Source organism: Copadichromis virginalis, linkage group LG23 (genome assembly GCF_057382275.1).
Source record: "Copadichromis virginalis isolate Kocher_CV1m ecotype Utaka linkage group LG23, C_Virginalis_male_GT1.1, whole genome shotgun sequence".
Lineage (NCBI taxonomy): Eukaryota > Metazoa > Chordata > Actinopteri > Cichliformes > Cichlidae > Copadichromis > Copadichromis virginalis.
Window position 1 is genome coordinate 9974794 of NC_140639.1, and position 20346 is coordinate 9995139.

The 20346-nt window shown below is 42.0% G+C and overlaps 1 protein-coding gene across 3 annotated transcripts in view; it reads left to right on the top strand.

Annotated features, from left to right (window-relative positions):
- The window catches only part of shroom2a (shroom family member 2a), a 45172-nt gene extending 25402 nt beyond the window's left edge, over nucleotides 1–19770 (top strand). For 2 of the 3 annotated variants that reach the window (XM_085447473.1, XM_085447474.1), the window contains 8 exons: nucleotides 4385–4507; nucleotides 5936–8339; nucleotides 8735–8820; nucleotides 13643–14203; nucleotides 14724–15290; nucleotides 16552–16723; nucleotides 16810–17082; nucleotides 18376–19770. In XM_085447473.1, coding sequence (XP_085303599.1) covers nucleotides 4385–4507; nucleotides 5936–8339; nucleotides 8735–8820; nucleotides 13643–14203; nucleotides 14724–15290; nucleotides 16552–16723; nucleotides 16810–17082; nucleotides 18376–18648 — 4459 coding nt within the window. In that variant the 3' untranslated portion in view covers nucleotides 18649–19770. Of the gene's footprint in view, nucleotides 1–2534; nucleotides 2637–2943; nucleotides 2962–4384; nucleotides 4508–5935; nucleotides 8340–8734; nucleotides 8821–13642; nucleotides 14204–14723; nucleotides 15291–16551; nucleotides 16724–16809; nucleotides 17083–18375 lie in introns of all 3 variants that reach the window. The other variant, XM_085447475.1, reaches the window with a different exon arrangement.
- The last annotated feature ends 576 nt before the right edge of the window (nucleotides 19771–20346 follow it).

Genomic DNA, 20346 nt, shown 5'->3' on the forward strand with positions numbered 1-20346 from the left:
GAAAAAGTTTGTTGTCCCCAGAGTTCAGGCAGTACCATCAAAATGTAAAAAAAATCATTTTGTTTGGTTTCTCGTGTAATATTTGAGAATATTTTTACCAACTCAAACTTTATTAGTAGCCTACAACTGCATTGCTGAGGAGCACTGAATGATGTTATTCTCACCTATAAAAATATGTTTCAACCAAAAACACATTTTTGTTTAGCGAATTGGCAAAAATTGCAGAATAATGAGAGAAAACAAAAAGCACAGCTGCACAGTTGTTTAGTTTTATTAGAGCCCAGCCAATTCATTGCTGGGTCAGTATTTACAGGTCTATCAATATCAGCGATTATAAAGACTGATAAATGATGTGATCTGTGTCCAGGAAGCATGTTTAACAAACTCTGAGTTAATTAACTCAATTAAGTAACAGTCAGCCGTATCTTCACCATGAGTTAAGCACATGTGAGAGTAGGTAGGGAAAGCTGTCATAAATAGAGCCCTGCTAGAACAGAGCCTTCCAGCAGACCGTATCAGTGCTGACCATAATATAATATGAGGGTTTTTGCTCAACTTGAAATTTCATTAGATGAAACATTTAATTTCTAAATCTAATTATTCAGCTGTAACCTGAGAGGGACAAAATGTAGGTGACAGAAACTGAAGATAAAATCTGGAGAAACTCATCAGACACAGTTTACTGACGGCCCTGTGGTATTAGTTGCTGAGATGGCAACAGCAGCTCGGGGTTGGATTTGCCCTCCCGTCAGGTTTTTTTTATTAGGTAAAAGTTATTTTTGCTACAGGTTATTACCATTTTGTTGTTCCAGTAATTATCCAGTGAGGATAAAAAAAGCTTCATGAGATTGAAATAAGAACTATTTCCAATCTGATCCAACATCAGCCTTCACTGATTGATGATGGCTCTCTTACAGCCATACCAGAGATGTTTTAGGAGTGAAGAGTTCAGTAATAGTTTCACATTTAACTGAAAAAATGCAGATTGGCTTTCCAAGTCTTTAATGAATTTAAAGTTTTGTCAGTTAAAGAAGACATGCTGTAAGAAATGTCTAAGCTTGTATATATTTTAAATATTCCATTGTAGTTGTGGGAGGATGAGCTATTTTAAATAAGAATTAAGCCATTATAAATGGGGCCAAATCTGCAGCTTTACTTTAGACTCTGTTACCACGGTAACTGACTCAGAATTAAAGGTAAATCTTTCTGTAACAAAAACCTGAGTTTCCCTCATCTTAGGGTCAACGAGTTGTTAGCTAGACCTGCCTCCCAAAACAGGGTACAGGTTAGATAAAAGTCAGCGAACAACTACAAACAACGACTGTTAAGTTTCTTGTGTCTGAACACATGAAACATAAACGAGTGATAATCAGCCTGTAATATTTTTCGATGCCAAATATCTGCATCGGTCTTAAAAATCTTGAGCATTAGTAACACCGTCTATATCATATAAAGTCACAGTTATCGTGATTCCTCTATTTCAGCTGTTTTGTTATAGGTTGAGTTTAGTGTTTTGGCTCATTTGACACAAATTTCCAGATTGGCGAGAAATGTTGAATTATAAAACCAAACACTCGGTTATTTTAACGACCGCAGGTGTAACTACAAGGTTCTCCTCATTTCCTCGTTCCTGTCAAACTGTGTCAGTTTAACCTCGGTGGGGACAGAGAGGCGGTCTGGGAGGCAGACGACAGCTTGGATTGAGGGGTGAAGAGGCTGATCTGACTGTGTAAGAGATCGTCTGTCCTCTTAAGCGCCCCCACCCCATGCTGGGCTGCTGTTCCCTCACAGACCATATGGCAAAGTCTGAGCTCACCTCAGCTACGCTCACATAATGAGCCTAATGACTGATCAGTGAAACTGCATTTGCTCTGTAATGTACTTTTCTGTCCATCGTGACCAGGTATGACCTCATGCACATGCCCAGACTTTGAGCATGCTCATGCTGTGACAGTGTCATCAGTTTTTGACAAGTAGAGGGCGCTCTAGCACTACATATCAGCAGGCGTCTCCAGAGCTGTAATACACGTTCCTCGGCTGTCCTGCCTATGAGAATACTCAGTGATAAATAATGCCTCCCATTAATTATAATTATATTTTTATATTATTATGATTTTTGGCTTCCACTGACGATTAAAACAATATAATCAAAAAGATAACCGTCTTTTTATAAGTTTCATATATCCACATTAATGGCATTCATTTCTGCCTGTAGGCTTTTGCAGCACAACATAAAAATGCAGTGACTAGAAGGGGAAAAATTACCACAAAAATCAAAGCCTATAATGATAAAAGCATAAATATATTTGACCCTACACAAATTTCCCATATCCATGCCACACCAATGTGTCCATTACAGTTTGTACACATGTAAATAAAAGTTGTAGGTGAAGTAGGGCTGGGGGTCATTTGAAGGTTCAGGATCACTTGTCCTGCTCAGTTTGTGAGACACTGCCCTCTAAGTGTGAGGTTGTCCTGTGTATGCCAGTCGAGCTCTTAGTATGTGTGTATGTGTTCCTCCCCTTGCTGCCCAGGAATATGAAAATGGTGGATATTGTAGCTCAGAAAATGCCCTCAGAGAATGACGTGCTTGTGGCGAGAAGCTTTCTTACGAAGATTTTGCGAAGTTCCATGAGGTACGAACCTGCAGCTTCATTGTAATCCGTAGTGAACATTTTCTTTTCTTCCTCTCCTGTCCTTCATTCCTTTTTGTCTGCCCTGTGCCCATAATCACATAAATCATATATGTAGTGATTTTATTACTGCTCTCATAGAAAGTCTATCTGCACCCATCGGCATGCCTTTCTGTGTTGTGGTTCATTAGATGAATGATGTTCATCCCATTCATACAGCATGCAGTTCATTATCTGCTAGTAACTGATAATACAATTAATGAAACTTTGTTGTTTTTCATGTTTGTTTGATTTGTGACATGGATCTCAGAAAGCAGCACCTAAAAGGGTAGGTTCCTTATAAATATAAATGTCTGGTTAATCAGGGAAGTAATAGTTTGACAGACAAGCAGCAGCTCACTCAAGGTGTAGATTCAAACAGAAAAATCACACAGAGCCGATACGTGTAGGAAGAAAACTGAAAATGATGAATACACTCAATGAGAAGGACGACGACATGCATAACAAATGAGAAAGCTGTGATTTTAAGAACAGGCTTAAAGGTTGTTACTGATTCTCTGAGCCTCACCTCTTCAGGCAGGTCGTTCCACGCTGAGGGGTCCTGATGGTCAAAGTTCCATCACCTCTGGATTTAACTGAGCCCAACTCGAGGAACGAAGGCTGCAAAGTGGCTTTTATAGGATATATAACTGCTATATAGTTGTTGTTGTTTTTAAAAAAAGCAAGCAGGGAGCTGATTGTTTTGGGCAAAACCAGCAAATAGCCAGGGTGCTGCTCTTGGAGGAGAGTGAGTGGCTTTTCATTCATGCCTTGTCAGTCATAGTGGAGGGAGGGTGTTCACTCTATATAAAATCAGTCAGATCTAAAGAAAGTTCCCAAAGAAACAGTTTGTTTGGGGTTTTTTTTTTTTTTGTAAATTAACTTTAGTATATTTAATTAAACTAAACTTTGCCTTCATATAATTAAGATTTCCTGAGTTATAGGTACTCAAAGTACATAGCTTAGGTTGAAATGATACTTTTAAGTTTCCTTTTTTTCCTAATAATTTGTTGAAGAAAACTTCAAAAACCAGGTTTTAGCTTTAGATTGTGACACTTGGAGTGGGTGTAAAATTGATTTTAAGAAAAGCTTGCATGGGTTTTTTTTTTTTTTTGGGGGGGGGTTTAATGTGGATATCTCCTTTACTGAAGGTGGTTTGGGGCCTGTACAGACCCAAACCTTCAAGGACAGAGATGGGCGTACTTCAGGCCTTTTTGCAGAGCTTTAATGACTGAAATTAGTTGGTTCACGATAGTGTAGACACCTATGAATGATTTTTCTTTCCCCAAAAGTGATTTATTTCTGCAACAGCTGCGATTTTTGCTTCACATATTCACATAACCGATTGTCCCTCTTTGATTAGTCACTAAAGTTTTACATAGTGCTCACTCCCGACCATTTTATTATTTAAATTTCAACTCAGGGTGAAGACCATTAAAGGTGTAATGAGTGGTTTCACCTCTGAACAATCAGGCCTGGCTCTCGTGTTTCAGCAGAATGAAAAAAACATATCGCAGCAGAAGTCTGACTCCAGTGTGATTTAAAAAAAAATCCAACCTTACACAAAATGTGCAATGTTTTTGCTTATCGGGTCACATTAGTGGCTTTAGCAGCATCTTCCAGTTGTAGTGGCTCATTATGTGGAAGCACATACTGTTTTCCATAAGGATTTGGTCTCTAATCCTAGTCTGTGTTTTTTGCCCTCTCTGCAGGAGGAATGAACCTATAAGTAGGCCTCACTCCTGGCACTCCACCAAGTTCAATGAAAGCCAACCAGGGACTGCCAAAACACAGTCTCCACCCGCGGCAGTCTGGCACACTCACTATGATGCAAGGTACCTCAGACTCTGAATGTTGCACATAAGCACTTTTGATCAGCAGTATGTGATTATGTGCTTCGTGTCCTGCAAGCTCTAAATCAAGGGCGTCAAACCCGTTTTTGTTCATGGGCCCAATTGGATCTCAACTGGGCCTGACCAGCAAAACCACTCCAGAAGAAATTTTCCCCACTAAATTTATCTTTCAGTGTTTAAAAGAAACCAAAAAATTAAACTTCAACGAAGAAATTTCACAAACAATCCTTTATAAAGCAAGTGATGAAGCCCCTGAAATGTGCAACCTCATTTACAGAGTGGAGCTATGAGGCAAAAAACCTAAACTGTAAAATATTTCTTTTTTTACTTGGGACTTTGCTTAGTTTTAAATATATTTTAAATGCAAAACAAATACATTAAAAGTAGTAGCTTTGGTGGAAGACACTGGTACAACCCAACATACAAAGAGTTAAGACCAGGCTAAGAGTCTGTCTCATGAGGGCAGCTATGAGTACCTGCCAGCCTGCCTCTGCTGAAGGATGTTTTAAGGTGCCGACAAGGACGAAGAGAGGACCAGACCCGATGACTCACTCACCACAGGAGCCCTCCATGGTGTCAAGGTTTGAGTGACAGAGCCGAAGCTATTACCACCTAAAGATGGTCAAAGATACTGAGAGAATAGGAGACACAGCTGCAGGTAGCAGATAGTCAATCCTTTCACTGGCCCACATACCTTGAAAACCTTGAAAGGTTTGTCTTCTAGATAGATCTTGGTGACAGAAGGCTCTTTTTTTAGTGATGTTTGGCTTAAGCCGAACTAAACATCCAGTGAGTGACCTTTCATAGACGTGCTGAACAGAAAGGGCTGCTTTTGATTTGTAACATAAGAAAAAAAAACATGAGCTTCATAGTGAAAATGAACACACGAAGTACCAAATGCTTTCTATCTCAGTTGTTTTTTTTATTATTGGAAATAAAAAAGAAATTAAAATTGGATTAATTTATTTTTGTATTTAGTTTTTGTATTTCAAGCAATAGTCATGATGTAGACCAGTCTCACATCATACCCCTACACCGAAAGGCCAAATACACAATAAGGCAGGGGTGTCAAGCATGTGGTGCAGGAGCCAGAACCAGGCCGCCAAAGTGTCTTTCTTTCATCATGCTACTCTGTGCTGGACCCACCTGAGATTCAATTGGCCTGAATGTAGCAAATGGCTCAAATAATGTATATTTAACAGGTTTTAAGATAAAGTGTTTAATCTGTGTTTACTTGTGTTGTGTCTGTGTTGTTTGGTGTCCAAAAAGCTTATAATTAACTACATCTAAATGTGATAAAACGAACAGGTTACATAGTGGTACAGATTTAGATCCCTTTATTATTAACGGCAAACTTTTACAGCTGAAAAACCAGTTGTTCAAAAATCTGTCATTTCTCTTAACCTCTAGCTCGTCATCGGCCAATCTCTCCACCAGCTGGGAGCAAACAAACCTGCGCAGAGTGTCCGACCAGTTCAGCTCTCACGGCAGCATGGACAGCCTAGAGCATGTGTCACACCCATACGCCGCTGGTCAGCTCTCACACGCCAAATCAAACAACAGCATGGAGCAACTCGGAGGAGGGAAAAGGGACTCGGCCTACAGCTCTTTCTCCACCAGCTCCAGCACGCCGGACTACACCCTCTCAAAAAGCAATGCTGCTTCAACAGAGAACATGGTCTACAAAGTCGGGCAGTGGGAGGGGGGAGGAAAGCACAACAGCAGTGGCAGAAATGGCCACAGCCTGGCTGCAGAGGGAGTCAGACAGGATGACAGGCTCACGTATTTTCAGATGCCAGGCGTCAGCTCAGGCTGCGATGGTCCACAGACCGAGGAACCGGCTGGTTCCCACCATTCAACTTCAAGTAGAACCAGCTTTGGGCCTGTTTGGAACGTCCCCGAGAAAAAGAAAACTGCTTCTTCTTCTCCTCCGCCTCCACCACCACCCACACGCAGTGATAGTTTTGCTGCTACTAAAGTCCATGAAAGAGGGCTGATGATTGCTCACCCCGAAGGAATCGATTCCCACCTGCAATCCAGAGCTTCATGTGAAAATCGCTGTCACAACATTTCCCTGAAGAACGACCATGACAGTTTTTACTTTCAGTCTGAAAAATCCCATCAGGACCAGTTCACTTCAAACAAACGGTATTCCCACTCCAGTGACGTTCGGCAGCCCACCCATGTTAACCAACCTTACCATCAAAGACACCACAGCGAGAAAACCACTTTTCATCCTCAGCCTTGGGCTACTTCTGCACCAAAGCCAAAGAACGTAGGTGGGTACTATTACAGCATGCAGGAGGTATCTGCTAACGGTTCAACACAACACACTGGCCAGAGCCAGAGAAAGAACTTAAGTTCCTCTACAGGCCCTGACCAAAACACAGAGAGCAGCGGGCACAGCCGTTACTACTGTGTGACTACATGCCAGCCCACACAGCCGAACCCTGTGTCTTTGTCAGGAATACCAGAGGACAGGGGCTGTGCGACATATCTGCCACAGACTGGAAATGAGCGAACCTCTCACAGTCCGCTGACGGTTGCTAAAGTGAAGTATCATCTGCCCCAACAGCAGCAGCACTCACACACTAAAGACACCAATGGGTACAGCAAGCACCAAGTCACTAGTGTACATGAAAACCCGGCACTTAAAACGGGCTCAGAAGATTGGGGAGGCCAGAGAGGGCACAATACACAGACAGAAGAATCTCGGCACAGCAGTCAGTCTGAACAGCGCCGGCTTCTACCACTGCAGCACAGAGAACTGCCCCAAGAAGTCAAGCACGACAGCCAAAAGAGCAACAACATCTCCCCCCAGGCCAACCCCATGCTCCACTCACTGTCTTTGGATGTCGCAGGGCAAGATGATAGAGGAAGAGGCGGTGCAGTTTCTGACGAGTCCACTGAAGCTAAGCAGTTAAAGCGCGAAGACCGCTTTGCCACCACACTGAGAAACGAAATCCAGATGAGAAGAGCAAAGCTGCAGAAAAGTAAAAGTGCGGCTGTCCTCCCCTGGGTTGAGGGTCAGGCTAAAGAAGATCAGGACATCCGGAAGTCCACCGAAAGTACAACTCCAACCTCCTCCTCCAGCTCCTACAAGGACCACCTGAAGGAAGTGCAAGAGAGGGTGCTCAAGGCTACATCTTTCAGGAGGAGAGACCTGGAGCTAGTTTTACCAGAGCACTCTAATGCTGAGGCTTTACCTAACTACCCATTCTCGGCACATGCGCGCAAAGATGTCACGCCTCTGCCAGCTGTCACACAGTCAGCAACGAGCCATTCAGGAGGTCAGGTGACTCGCACTGGTGGTCGAAAGCATTTTCCTGCAGAAAAGAAAGTTAAGTCTTTCTCTGAACCAGACAAAATTCACAAAGTGGGGACGAAAGAGGGTGTCGCTCCAAGTGATAATACAAGCTCCTCATTAGACCAGCAGAAACTCTTTGAAGACGGTAAGAAACCAGGTCTACCTCACCACATGCCCCTTGAGAGCCATATCAAGCGCCAAAGTCGAGAAGCCGCCTCTGTTGGTGCAACAGAAAATGCAATGAAAGGAATCAAAGGTAGAGATTACGCTGAGGAGGCCTTCAGAGTTTCTACACAAAAGCAGTCCATCCAAGACCAGCAAAGACTGGGCACGTTTGCCGAGTATGAGGCCAGCTGGAATACACAGAAGAAACCTTCAGAGAAAAGGGTCTCTGGACGGTACAAGTCAGCTGATAACATACTCGATCCAGGAACCGAGGAGAGAGCCAGAACCACCTGTTCCCATGAGAGGTTCAGATCGTCTCCATCTACAGAAGTCTACGAACAGGTGAGGCATGAAATCTCACGAGGTCCATGATCTCAGAGTAACTTTTGTTAAGATAGAATTATCAATGCACGAAAATTTTTTCGCCATTTTGAAGTCCCTGGTGTGTCAAACCCTCTTGGTGGCCTTTACATCTCATTAAGAGCAAAAGTGCTGACTGAAGGTACAGCGACAAAAGAGAAGCCAAGTCAAATATTAATCCATGTTTATTCTTAGTGGCACACCCTCAACTTAAGCAAGAGAAAGGGGCAACCCTTTCACTGGTGAGAAACCAGGAAGCAGCATCATGAGTTGGTTTGAATAATTATCGAAAGAAAAAGTTAAGCCTCTGGGATACCTGGGAGCCTGTCTGCCGTGGATGTTTGTGCGTAAATGCATTTGTTCGACTTTATTTACAGAAGATTCCAGTTCCTGCAAAGAAGTCAGAGGCAGAGTATTCAGAGCCGGAGAGTAAACCTGCTGAACCACTCAGCTCTGACACATGGTGAGTAAATCCAAAGACGTTATGAAAGAGCGATATCATGGCACTGGATGAATCCTGAATTAAAAGCTGTGTGAGAATTAGGCAACAGCAAAAGTGGTGATAAAGTAGCAACTTCCTGTCGGTGAAAAGGCTTGTTAGAGGTCTTGTTTTGGGTCAAAGGCTGCAATGCATGAATAGTTTTTAATCAGATTTGGCTGTTGATTCTACAACACTAATATAATATGTTTTGTGCTTTTATTTAGATTTTAATGATTTAATTGTTTTCAATTCATTGTTGGTTTCCAGAGTGGGTTTGCTAGTTTCTGTTTGGTCTTTATCGTTTTAATGATGTTTAGTTTTGGTTTACTTTTTTATTATAATCTGGGGAGTTTATTTTTCTGGGGCTGATTTAAGTTGAGAGCAGGTAGTGCAAACACTCGACTCTCAGTCATATAGACCTCCCAGTATCAGGAATGGTCTCCTCTAAGGCCTCCTGAGATTGTCTTGTGTTGACAGATTAGCCCAAACCCATAATATCTTAAGCTAAAGCAGTTATTGTTTAATATTTTTGGTATTTTAGAAGTTTTTTAGTAAGTTAGTTTTTTGGGTTATACTGGGGTACACAACTAATACAGTTAATACAGTTAAAACACAGTGATTATCATTTGTGAAATACTCAGTCACTATTTCCATCTCCCTGAACACACATTTTTTTAATGTAGTGAAATAACCACACTTAGACGATATAGGCATGCAGGAGTTGTGAAATATTCCCATACTCACACCAAGACTAAATTACACTTTGTGTTATTTTAATGTGTTAGCGCTGCGACAGGTTGCTGACCTGTCCAGGGTGTACCTGCCTCTTGCCCAGTGGTAGCTGTGGTAGGCTCTGCGACCCTAAATTGGATAAGCAGATCAGAGTGAATGGGTGGATGGTGTTATTTTAAATGCGTTACTAATTTTCAAAAAGCTGTATAATGACTGTTTATGCAGATTTTGTGTATCAGTGATCTTTAAAATCATTATTCTAGATAATAAGGCTGCTCAAATAAGGGTCTCGGGGCATTTCAACATGGCTACCAAATGGCAAAACATGCTTCTATAAAGATTTTGGTAAAATGTCATGAAAATATGCCAGCTATGGCATTGGGCTGGTGTTATCTCCACTATACAGCACCAGCAGAACAATTGGTGTTCTTACATGTATTTGCATCAATGCTTATCTCACAGGCTAATGTTGTAAAATTATTATCTTCAGTGAACAATTTAACATTGAATACTTGTTTTGCTCTTGCCGCACCATCTTCGTGTTATTATGCTCATGAGCGTTATCAGTAAAAGAGGGCACAGAGCTTTTGGGGGAACACTGAAGTCTTTATAATCTGTTAACAGTGGCGCTGTCTGGGCGCAGCTGTAACAACATAAGCCGTCTCTCTGGCTGACTATTGTCTCGTTTAGTGGAGGCTTAGCGGTGTAGGCGAGGCATCTGAAAGTGTCCGTGACGGCAATAAAGCATTTCTTCAGCCCTGCATGGGAATATATGAGGGCCCGGAGTGCAGGGGGCCAGCTCGAAGGCATGACATTATCATCGATAAGATCTGCCAGTCTGCATAACTGGTTTTTTTGTCAGTTCCAGCTGTGTGATTCTGAGAATGCAGGACTGTTTGGTGCAACACAAATATCCAGACTGGGATATCTCAGCTATTACAGCTACTGAATTCCACCATGAAATTAATTTGTGCGATTTAAGTACATAATGAACAAAATAAATAACTTGAGCAATCATATTTATGTCCTTTTTCTCTAACTAATCACCTCTGAGTGTGACAGGGACCAGGGGACTGATTTAAGTTATGTATATAGTTAATAAATATATAGACACAAATTTCTCCATTGTAAGTAAGTGTGGAAATATTATGTGTCATACAGTATGTTTATATTTAAGCTTCATAATCCTGCGAAGCTGTCTGTCGATGTCTGTCTGTGTGTTTGCTAAAACGGATTAATGACTGATTAATCTCGCTCCTTGGTGACTGTTTGTGTTGCTGGTGACAGCTGACGAGTTCTCCTTTGATGACTCTGATATATTGTGTAAAATGCTCAAATGTAGCGTCACCTGTTCCACCTGTCCTTCTCTATCAGCAAATCCACTGCTTTGATTGTTTCGTGTTTTTCCACTAGCTACATCCGGCCCGTCGCGTCCTTCCTCAAATGTATGGATGGTAAAACTAAAATATTGTAGTTTAGCTTTAATTATTATAGAAGCTCAAGATGGGATCATTTTAAAAAGGTCAGTCAGTAGTTTTGAAAGGTTTCTCTGATTATTATGATTCAGTTTTGAGCCATGTATGGTGACGTGGGGAGGGTGACTTCATGCTTTGTAACCAGTTATTCAGGAGTCTTTTGTCACTACCTAAACTCTCATGGGGGTGTCGAGTATCCGATGTTGAGCAACCTCTCATGTTTCCATAACAACCACGGATCAGAGGGTGGTATTGTCATTGATAGTCTGCGAGATGACTTAAGTGATCCGTGCTCCACCCAGTTATTGTTACTGATACAAGTGTAAAGAGACACCAACAGGTGCCTTCTGTCACAGAGAGCCGCCAGACACTCACTTTTTCTTCAGTTCAGTGGAAATGACGAGATTAAAGCGTCACATTGGGTGAGTTATTTAATACGTATTTGTCTGTTTTAGCCCTAAAGTGACCAAGCTAAAGTAGCAGATGTCATTTATTACACTTTGTAAAGGAATATATCATTTTTAATGGGTCCGTTTATGTTTTCTTTATCTATGGCAGATACTCTAAATTATAAAGAATAATACCTTTTAAAACTTATGGTACGCATGAGCAGGGTTTTTCCTGCTCTTTGGTGGGTGTCTCTATATGTAAACATAATTAAGTCAAGCCAGAGACTCTGTGTTACCTTTATTTAGAAGTTTATGTATTTCTACTGATATTTGGATGTTTCTTTTACCCCCATTTTTAAAACATAAATAAATAATAATAATAATGGTGAGATGTGATAGACTTTTACTCAGTCTTTCACACTAAAATGTTACCTTTTTAAAACCTTTTTAAAAAAGTAAATGCTTCAAAATAACTGCCCTGAGACATTAAAATCGCTGTGGGGTGGTGGCACTTGATTATGATTATTTACAGTTTGTCAAAGATGACAACTAAAAAAAAAAACTCATTAAAAACTAAAATAAATGACTGTGAAGAATTTAAATAAATGCACCTTTAGGTCATTAGATCAAAATTTCACCAAAGCAACAAAAATAAAAAATAATTAAAAATATAAAATAAGTGGAAGACAAAAGCGACTGTTTCATGAACATTGATAATCATACCTCAGTTTTACATATTTTTATTTTTATTTTTTTACCAGCGTACCACGTTCTCACACTTTGCCCGGTGGAAGCAGTTGTTCATCATGCAACTTGTTGCAGCTTGTATGGGTTCATATTGGGATGTTTGAGTTACGGCGTCTGCCTGTCCACCTGGAGTGGCATTTTATCTTACAATGGCAGATTAAAGCTGCATGGTAAATGAATCAGTGTTGTCTGAATGCTCCACATTAAGGTTGTATTGGAGCATGTATGGAAATGTAATCTGTGTGCAGGAAACCACACTATTACAGCTAGATGTTTGCATGCTTTAATCATGTCTGCGTGATGAAGGCATTCAGACATGATTAAATCAGGTTGACAGTGGAAAGCATGTATGGCGATGCTCTCGGTGTGCTGCTGCTAAAACGTCAACCACTCAGTTCTCTGCTTGGGGCTGGTCCCTCTCATCTCTCTACACACGTGTAAAAAAATAAAATAAAAAAATCGTAATCTGTACCAAAAGCTTTTAAATGGAGCCGAAACCTTCAATTTAGTTTTATGTAGCACAAGTTCACAACAACCGTCACCTAAAGCAGCCTTACCGAACGGTCTTTAAGAAACCCGAAGAAGTCCAGTCACTTTCTTTCCAAGCTCCCATGACCTGGATCACCGAGAACCAACATTGCTCTTGAAGTTGGACTGAAGTTAATTGGTTGCCGGGTTGTCGCTGTGTATGATCTGGCTGTTCTGTTCACTCACCCATACTTTGTGTCAGTATGTCAGTGCAGTGGCTGCTGAAAACCTTGCTAAATGTTCTGTGGTGCAAATATAACCATGGAAAACCAAAGAGGCAGTCTGTCTTCTGGTAAAATTACATATTAAGTTTATTTTTTGAGCAACCTGGCAGAGGAAAACAGACCAACGGACATCAACTGTTAAGTGACTACATTATACTTTATTATTCCTGTGATAAAAAATAATTTTGCAGAGGCAGATGGGGGGAATCCCCACGCCTCTTCATGCCTCTCCATGCAGCCTTGCAAATCGCACCCAGTATATAATGGCTCTGTTAATGACCTGTTTTCTCTGCACTGCAGAGTCGAATCATACTTAATGATAAACACCTACAAGTTTAAATCTGTTTATAATCACCTTCAGCTCTCTGAAGACCTCCACACATCACGTTCTCCTCCTCCACTGTTTCCACTCCAAGGAGTTAAAACTCCAAACATGAATGAGGCGGGGGGAAAAAAGTGCTCTTCTGCTTCTAGAGGATTATTTATTCCTCTTTGCAGGCTTTGTGGGAACTGAAATATTCCTCCTCAGGCTGCCAGCTGAACAGTTACCCGCAGAAAGAGGGAGAGACGTGTGTCTTGTCGTGCTGGTGTAATGATAGTGGCTGCTGGAGAACAAGGCCCCTGCCACAGCGTATTATTTGATTGAGCTGCTGATGATAGCCCACGCTGCCTGGCTGTGTAATTAAAAGCTTTCCTTTGTGTTCCTCAGGTTCCCTGACAGAGCTCCAGGTGATTGTAAAGTGAGAGACAAGCCTGCAGAGTTTGAACATTACTCAGCGCCACCCCCTCCTCCCATGACGGGAGCAGACCCCGACTGCAGACACAGAGCTGCTGCTGCCACCCTCAGCCACAGACCCACATCTATTTCTCTCGACCTCACAGAGACTGCCCCCCCTCAGCCTGAGGACCACAGTCACACAGACCCGCACTCTGGACTCTGGAGAAAGCCCCCTGCACTAGAGAACCCTCTGCCTCCACCCAGATGCCCAGAGGTCGACTCCCACGAGTCCTCTGCCGGTTCCCAGAGTGAAGGCTTAAACCTCTCTGATCATAACTCCGCCTTCAACCACACCCACGCTGTTAAAGGAGACTCTGAGCAGGGCAAAGGACAAGGGGCAGGACATCATCTCTCAGCCTCTCCCTCTGCGTCCTCCTACAGACCTTCAGGGCTGGCCAGCATGGAGGGGCACCGCTCACCATCTCCTCAGTTTTCCCCACAGAGACTCAGCGACAGGCCTCCGGTCTCTCTTCAGGATGAATTCTCAAACAGGTAACGTTTGGGGTTTTTTTTTTTTTCCCCCACACATTTCAAAGCTGCACAACATTCTGAACAGCTACTGTAACTCCTCCGCTCATCGCGTCTTTATGCTTCAAGTACAAAGGGGCTCATTGAGAGTCGCTGCCTCTGTAGAGTCAACATGTGAGTGCTATCAAGGCACAGTAAATTAGAGGGATTCTCTGTAGTTCAATTCAGGGCACAAGCAGTTCTGAGATTATTCTGCTCAAAATGTAAACGCCTCCATTTCTTAAGCCCCAAATATGAAACTGTTTGTTCATTTTCTTGATTCGGACCTAATTGATATCATCTGTAGCAAACGTATGACTGTACAGTACCACAGAAAGTGGTGGGAGGAGTCCAGAGGTCTCGGATATCTGAGCACACTGGGCATGGAAAAAATCTCCTCTGCCATCATGCAATGAAACTTTAAATCAGCTCATGGCTGAGAGAACCACAACAGGACGTTTTCTTCTTGTCTAAGTGGAAATTTTCTTCTCTCTCTCTTTTGCAGGATGGAGCATGTGATAGAAAACCAAAGCTCTGCAGTGAGGAAAGTGCCCATCAGGATTGTGCACTCGGGAGGAAATGCAGAGAAGGAAAATACACCGTTTTTGCAGCACAGCAGCCCCCCTGCCATTGAAGCCGAGGGGCACGCCGTGACTCGGCTCGGCAGCCTCGGAGCTGCAGGTCAGGACTCTGTCTTCTGCGCCTTCACCAGGCAGAAGGAGCCCGATGGGGTCCCACACCCTCAAAAGCAACAGATGCCCCAGAGAGACACATACATGACCACTATAGGAGATCACCTCCAACCGCCGCCACCCACAGACGTGTCCAGCAGCAATAAATTGGCGACAAACACAGGAGTGTCCAAGGCAGAGGATCAGAAAAGAGAGGAGCTGGCCAGGGACATCATGGGGAAGGATAAGTCACTAGCAGATATTCTGGATCAGAGCAAGATGAAGACCACAATGGACTTGATGGAGGGCATCTTCCCTCAAGGGGAGCAGCTGGTGGAAGAAGCTCACCAGCGCAGGAAGGTGCAGCCGAAGCAGACAAACTCCCGGCCCGCTGAGGAAAGGTGAGCATCGAGGTCATCCATAGGTGCTACTCGTGTATGCTGTCACCAGGGGGCAGTGTCAGAAGAATGAGGAAGAACCGGGCTGTTGGTTCTTTAGCCTCGTTCCACTGCAGATAAGACGGCAGAAATGATTCAATCATAATGGAGTGGAACTGACCACTACCAACAGCGTCTGTGAACTTTTAATTTTTTAATTTATTTTTTTATTTTTAATTTGGTGAACTTGTCTTTCACTTTCATTGGCTGAGAAGCTGTCTTGAACAATCAACTTTCAGGCCTTTCAGTGCATCTCTGACACAGTTTTGTTTTTGGTGTCACTTCATGTCGCACTGGTAGCGTTTTAGGAGCTTTAAGCATGTACTGGATTTTTTTTTTTTTTTAAACTGAAAAAACACCTCTTGTATCCAACTTCCTGTCCTCCTTGTCTTCTCTGCACTGCTTCATGTGTTTGTAAAAGTAAATTATTGATGATTATAGAGTCTGCGTGCAGGCAGAATGCTGATTGGTTGAAAAGTTGGCTTGAACAGGAAAAGGAGTGGCAGCTGTATTAACTACAAAAGGGAAGAAGGATGGAAAAAATCCTCTTGTGTGATAAAACTAGCAGGAGAAGCTCAGACGGCAGATGATGGTCTTTTAATTTAAAGCTATAACAGAGCAGTGGCTGTTACTGAATGTGTTACTGTAGAATTTGCATAACCAAGCAAATCACAGTGCTTCATCTTTAGTTTTGTGATGCTTGGAAATGTGATTTGAAGCTCTGAGCAGCACAATGAAATTTTTCAGGCTTCGGTTCGAGTTGCCCAGTGTTAAAGTCATTGGCTGTAGAGATGTCTGGAAAAGAAATGATTTTTTTTTTCTTTCATGATTACAGCTTTAATAACCTCACTCTGCTCCGTGTTAGTGTGCAAAAAAGGTTTCATTTTTCCCATACTTACAGACTTAACTGCAAATCTGATGTAGGGGTGAACTGTCCCTTTAAATGTTTGTATTCCCCTCGCTACAAAACTGCTCCTGTAATCAATTTTAACTTTTACTTACAAGCAAGCACCCACATGAAAAAGCGCTGACTCCCATCATCTTTGCAGTCGTGAAGCTGCTTTTATGGCATATTTAAACTTGTGACCTGTTACCTGTTTAACACACCTTGTTCAAACTGATGAGTGTGTCTGCATATACTTGTTAGTCATGAGGTGAAACTTCCTGGAAAATGCTCTTTTCATGCTTTTCTGCATTTCTGAGTTTCTTACTGAATTTATTTCAGGGAAAAGGAGGACAACGTGGCAGCAGCTACCTCGATGGTGACCAGCTCTGCATATTACAGCACATCTGCTCCCAAAGCTGAGCTCCTTATTAAGATGAAGGGCATGCAGGACCAGGAGCAGGAGGAGGAGGACTCTGAAGATGAGCTGGACAATGATTTGGCCAATAAGAAGGTACCAGAAACCAGTGTTTGCTTGTTAAAAAGCTTTACCCTTCGCACTGTTTTGGACTAATCTCTCAGCTTCATCTTTTTCTGCAGCAAGAGCTGATCGACAGCCTCAGCAAGAAGCTCCAGGTGCTCCGGGAGGCCCGGGAGAGTCTTCAGGAGGACATCCTGGACAACAACGCTCTGGGAGAAGAGGTGGAAGCCCAGGTCCAGCAGGTCTGCAAACCCAACGAGCTGGACAAGTTCAAGATGTTTGTGGGGGACCTGGATAAAGTGGTGAGCCTTCTGCTGTCCCTGTCGGGGCGCCTGGCCAGAGTGGAGAACGCCCTCAACAGTCTGGAGGAGGATGCTACGCCAGAGGAGAGGGTGAGCAAACCTTCAGGAATTACTTTATCTAAAGTTCCACTTCAGGCACAAACAAGTGGTGGAAAATGAATAAAAGAAGCTCAGTGTGAGTGTTCAGCTGGAAAAGGTCAGTTAGTCTATTTCATGAAGCCACGCTAAACTTGACCTGCTTGCTAAGAAAATTTTGCGAGTTACATGCGATTGAAGTACAAAAGAATTTACCATATGCACTTTTTCAGATTTCCTCCAGTAATAAAGCATTCAGGGTACCAGTGCTCATTTCCGTTCCTCTGCATCAGGGATGTCAAACATCACGGTCTGCATCCAGCCCACTTTAATCAGTGATATGTCCTCTCTGCCGGTGTACAGTAGTTAAACTACACATTTAATCCCTGAGTTTTCTTATATATAAAAAAAGAAGTGCAATTTTAACAGAAATCTGTCAATATAACTCTTTGGGCTTAATTTTAAAGAATTAAATGTTTATGACTTAATTACTTTGGTGTAGTATTAATGGCCGTGGAGGAGGTCTTTATCAGTAACTGCAGAAAAAAGTACAAAACTTCTGAAAATGGAGTTAAAATCCAAAATCTCTGTTCTCTGTCACATTTCCCAAAGCCATCCAGTGGGCGGGACGGAAGTCTTTGCTGGGCTGATTCTGGCCCCAGCGCCTTATGTTTGGCACCTGCTTACATCAGAGTTGAAGATAAAACGCTGAACAAAAGCACGATTTTGGCTTTGCATTGTTGTTACTTGGAGTGGGTGTAATTGATTTGGTTTTGGTGTTTAATATTGTTTTTCAGCCCTGAAAATTTTGTGTCTGACTCCATTTTATTCATATTAATTTATGAAAGCTAGAAAAGGTAGAATTTTTTTAAAGCTGTCCTTTTTTAAATATTTTTTTATGTACTTTGAGGGCTTGTAAATCTATTAAAACTATTTTTTTAATCATTATATGAATGGAAAGTTTTGCATGGCTTCATAAAATGTTTCAGTTATTGTATTGAGTAAGTCAGATTTGACTAATACTATATGTATAAATAAATAGGCAGTACTTCAGAGGCTCACACAGGATGCAGCGTGTGCTGGGCTCACGTGAGGACAGAGGACAAAGGAAAGTAGCTCTATCCTGAACCCTTTGTTCTCATTACATCAGGAGCTTTAAGGCATCTGTGGAGCTACTGGAAGGAAGATCTAACAAGTTGAAGCTTTTCTTTGATGGAAATTTATTTAGATGTATCGATACCAAGTGAATAATTTGATATGGGATAGTTAATATACATCCTTTCACACTCTCTCTTTCTTCTTCATCAGCGTACGCTGATTGAGAAGAGGAAGCTGCTGATCCGACAGCACGAGGACGCAAAGGAGCTGAAGGAGAACCTGGACCGCAGAGAGGGTGTGGTTTACGAGATCCTGGCGAGCTACCTGCAGGAGGACAGCCTCGCGGACTACGAGCACTTTGTGAAGATGAAGTCGGCGCTCATTATCGAGCAGCGCAAGCTCGAGGATAAAATCAAGCTGGGCGAGGAGCAGCTGAAGTGTCTGATGGACAGCCTGCCCATAGAGCAGCGGCTGGCCCTCTGAGGAGGACAGACACTGCTGGGTCTGAGAGTCACGTGGTTTCGGCTGCACATGAGCCCTGTGGCCAGCAGATGGCGGCATAGTTAAGAAAATCTGCACATAAACAGCCTATTTGGTGCATTTTCCTGACTTTGTGAGCATGTGTGTACATCACAACCACAAAAAACTCCACAAAACTTTCTTTTTGTAAAGATGGTGGTATTTTTTTTGGGGGGGGGGGGCAACCAACCACTAATGCCCTTTTATGATATTTTTGCTTTGTTTCTTATGATTTATTTTTTTTTTTTTTTTAGTAATTTATTATAGCCTTTTGAATCTGGAGGAGACAGTATTTTATCTTCAACCGATTTAGCTGATGCGTGCTACACACTGAGCATTTAAGAGTATTTATCAAGTATAAATGTCACGAGATCTGTCAAATCTGGCTAAATATGTCAGTAAATTCATCATTCTTTACCTTTTACACTCAAACTAGTGGCCTTTTTTTTTTTTTTTTTTTTAAATAAAATATTCGTGCCCCTGCTTTCCTCACTGAAGAAACATTTCCTCGAGATGAAGATGCACGCACCTGCAGAGAGAGGAGAGTGTTTAACATCACTAAACAGAAGCAGCACTTGACGTCCAGGCTTGATTGGTCACATTTGAAGTGCGCCGAGAACCACTGCACACACTCTTCAGTCCACTTCTGCAGGTCGCATTATTCAGAGCGCTTTTTAGATTTATTCACAGGCAGAAAAGTGTAAAAATCCACAGGATGATGTCACCATGTACATGTTGACCAGGTGTTTCTGTTTCGTCTTCTCACGTCACCGCGGTTTTGTTTTTCATGGTGCAGAAGTTGAATCTCAACACTAAAAGATGTTCAGATTGATGATTATGCAAACAGATATGGATAAAGAGGTTCTTTTTTTCTTTCTTTTTTTTTTACCTTGACCTTCAAATTTCAGACTCTATGGATTAAATCTGTCTCCCAGATACTGGAGAACTTTTTTTTTTCCCCTGCACATTTCAGTTTGTTACAGTTTCACACACTTCGTGCACTTCTACATCCTAAATGTCTTAAAAACGTTATCAGCTGTGCTCCTTTCTGTCAAATAAACGAGTCTGCTGTAGAGTCTGACTGAGGTCTTCTTCTCTCTGATGTCATTCATTAACTCCACCACACCTTCCTCTCTCTACTGATAAACACTCTTACATAGCAGGGAGTGTATTTAACAGCCCCTTCACGTAACCAAAGCTAATCACACTTCATCGGAAGGATTCGATCTTTATTAATAAGGTGAGACGCATCTAGGTGAGTCAAATAATTAAATATTATTAGGAGTGGTTTAAAGATTTGAATGAATAATCATTAACTACAGCAGTGCTGGCACAGACGGTATGTACGGCTACAATAAAACGAGCTCTTTCCTCGTTTCTACTGTAGCTTTGTTCCTAGTTTCACAATAACTGGCAGAACTCTGTTTTTGAAACATCGGAAGGTAATGTCTTTCTCCTTAACGTACTGAATCTGAAGATGTTAAACCGATCGTATCTTAGCAGAACTTAGTCGAATTAGTGACCTAAAGTGCAGATGTGTGGCTTTTAGTGCTGTCTGTTATTCTTAAATATTAATAACCTGAATATTTGTTAACGTATGCTTAATGCCTGTGCTTTATTTATAGCTGCTTTATTATAAAAGTCAATCAATGTCCACGCTGT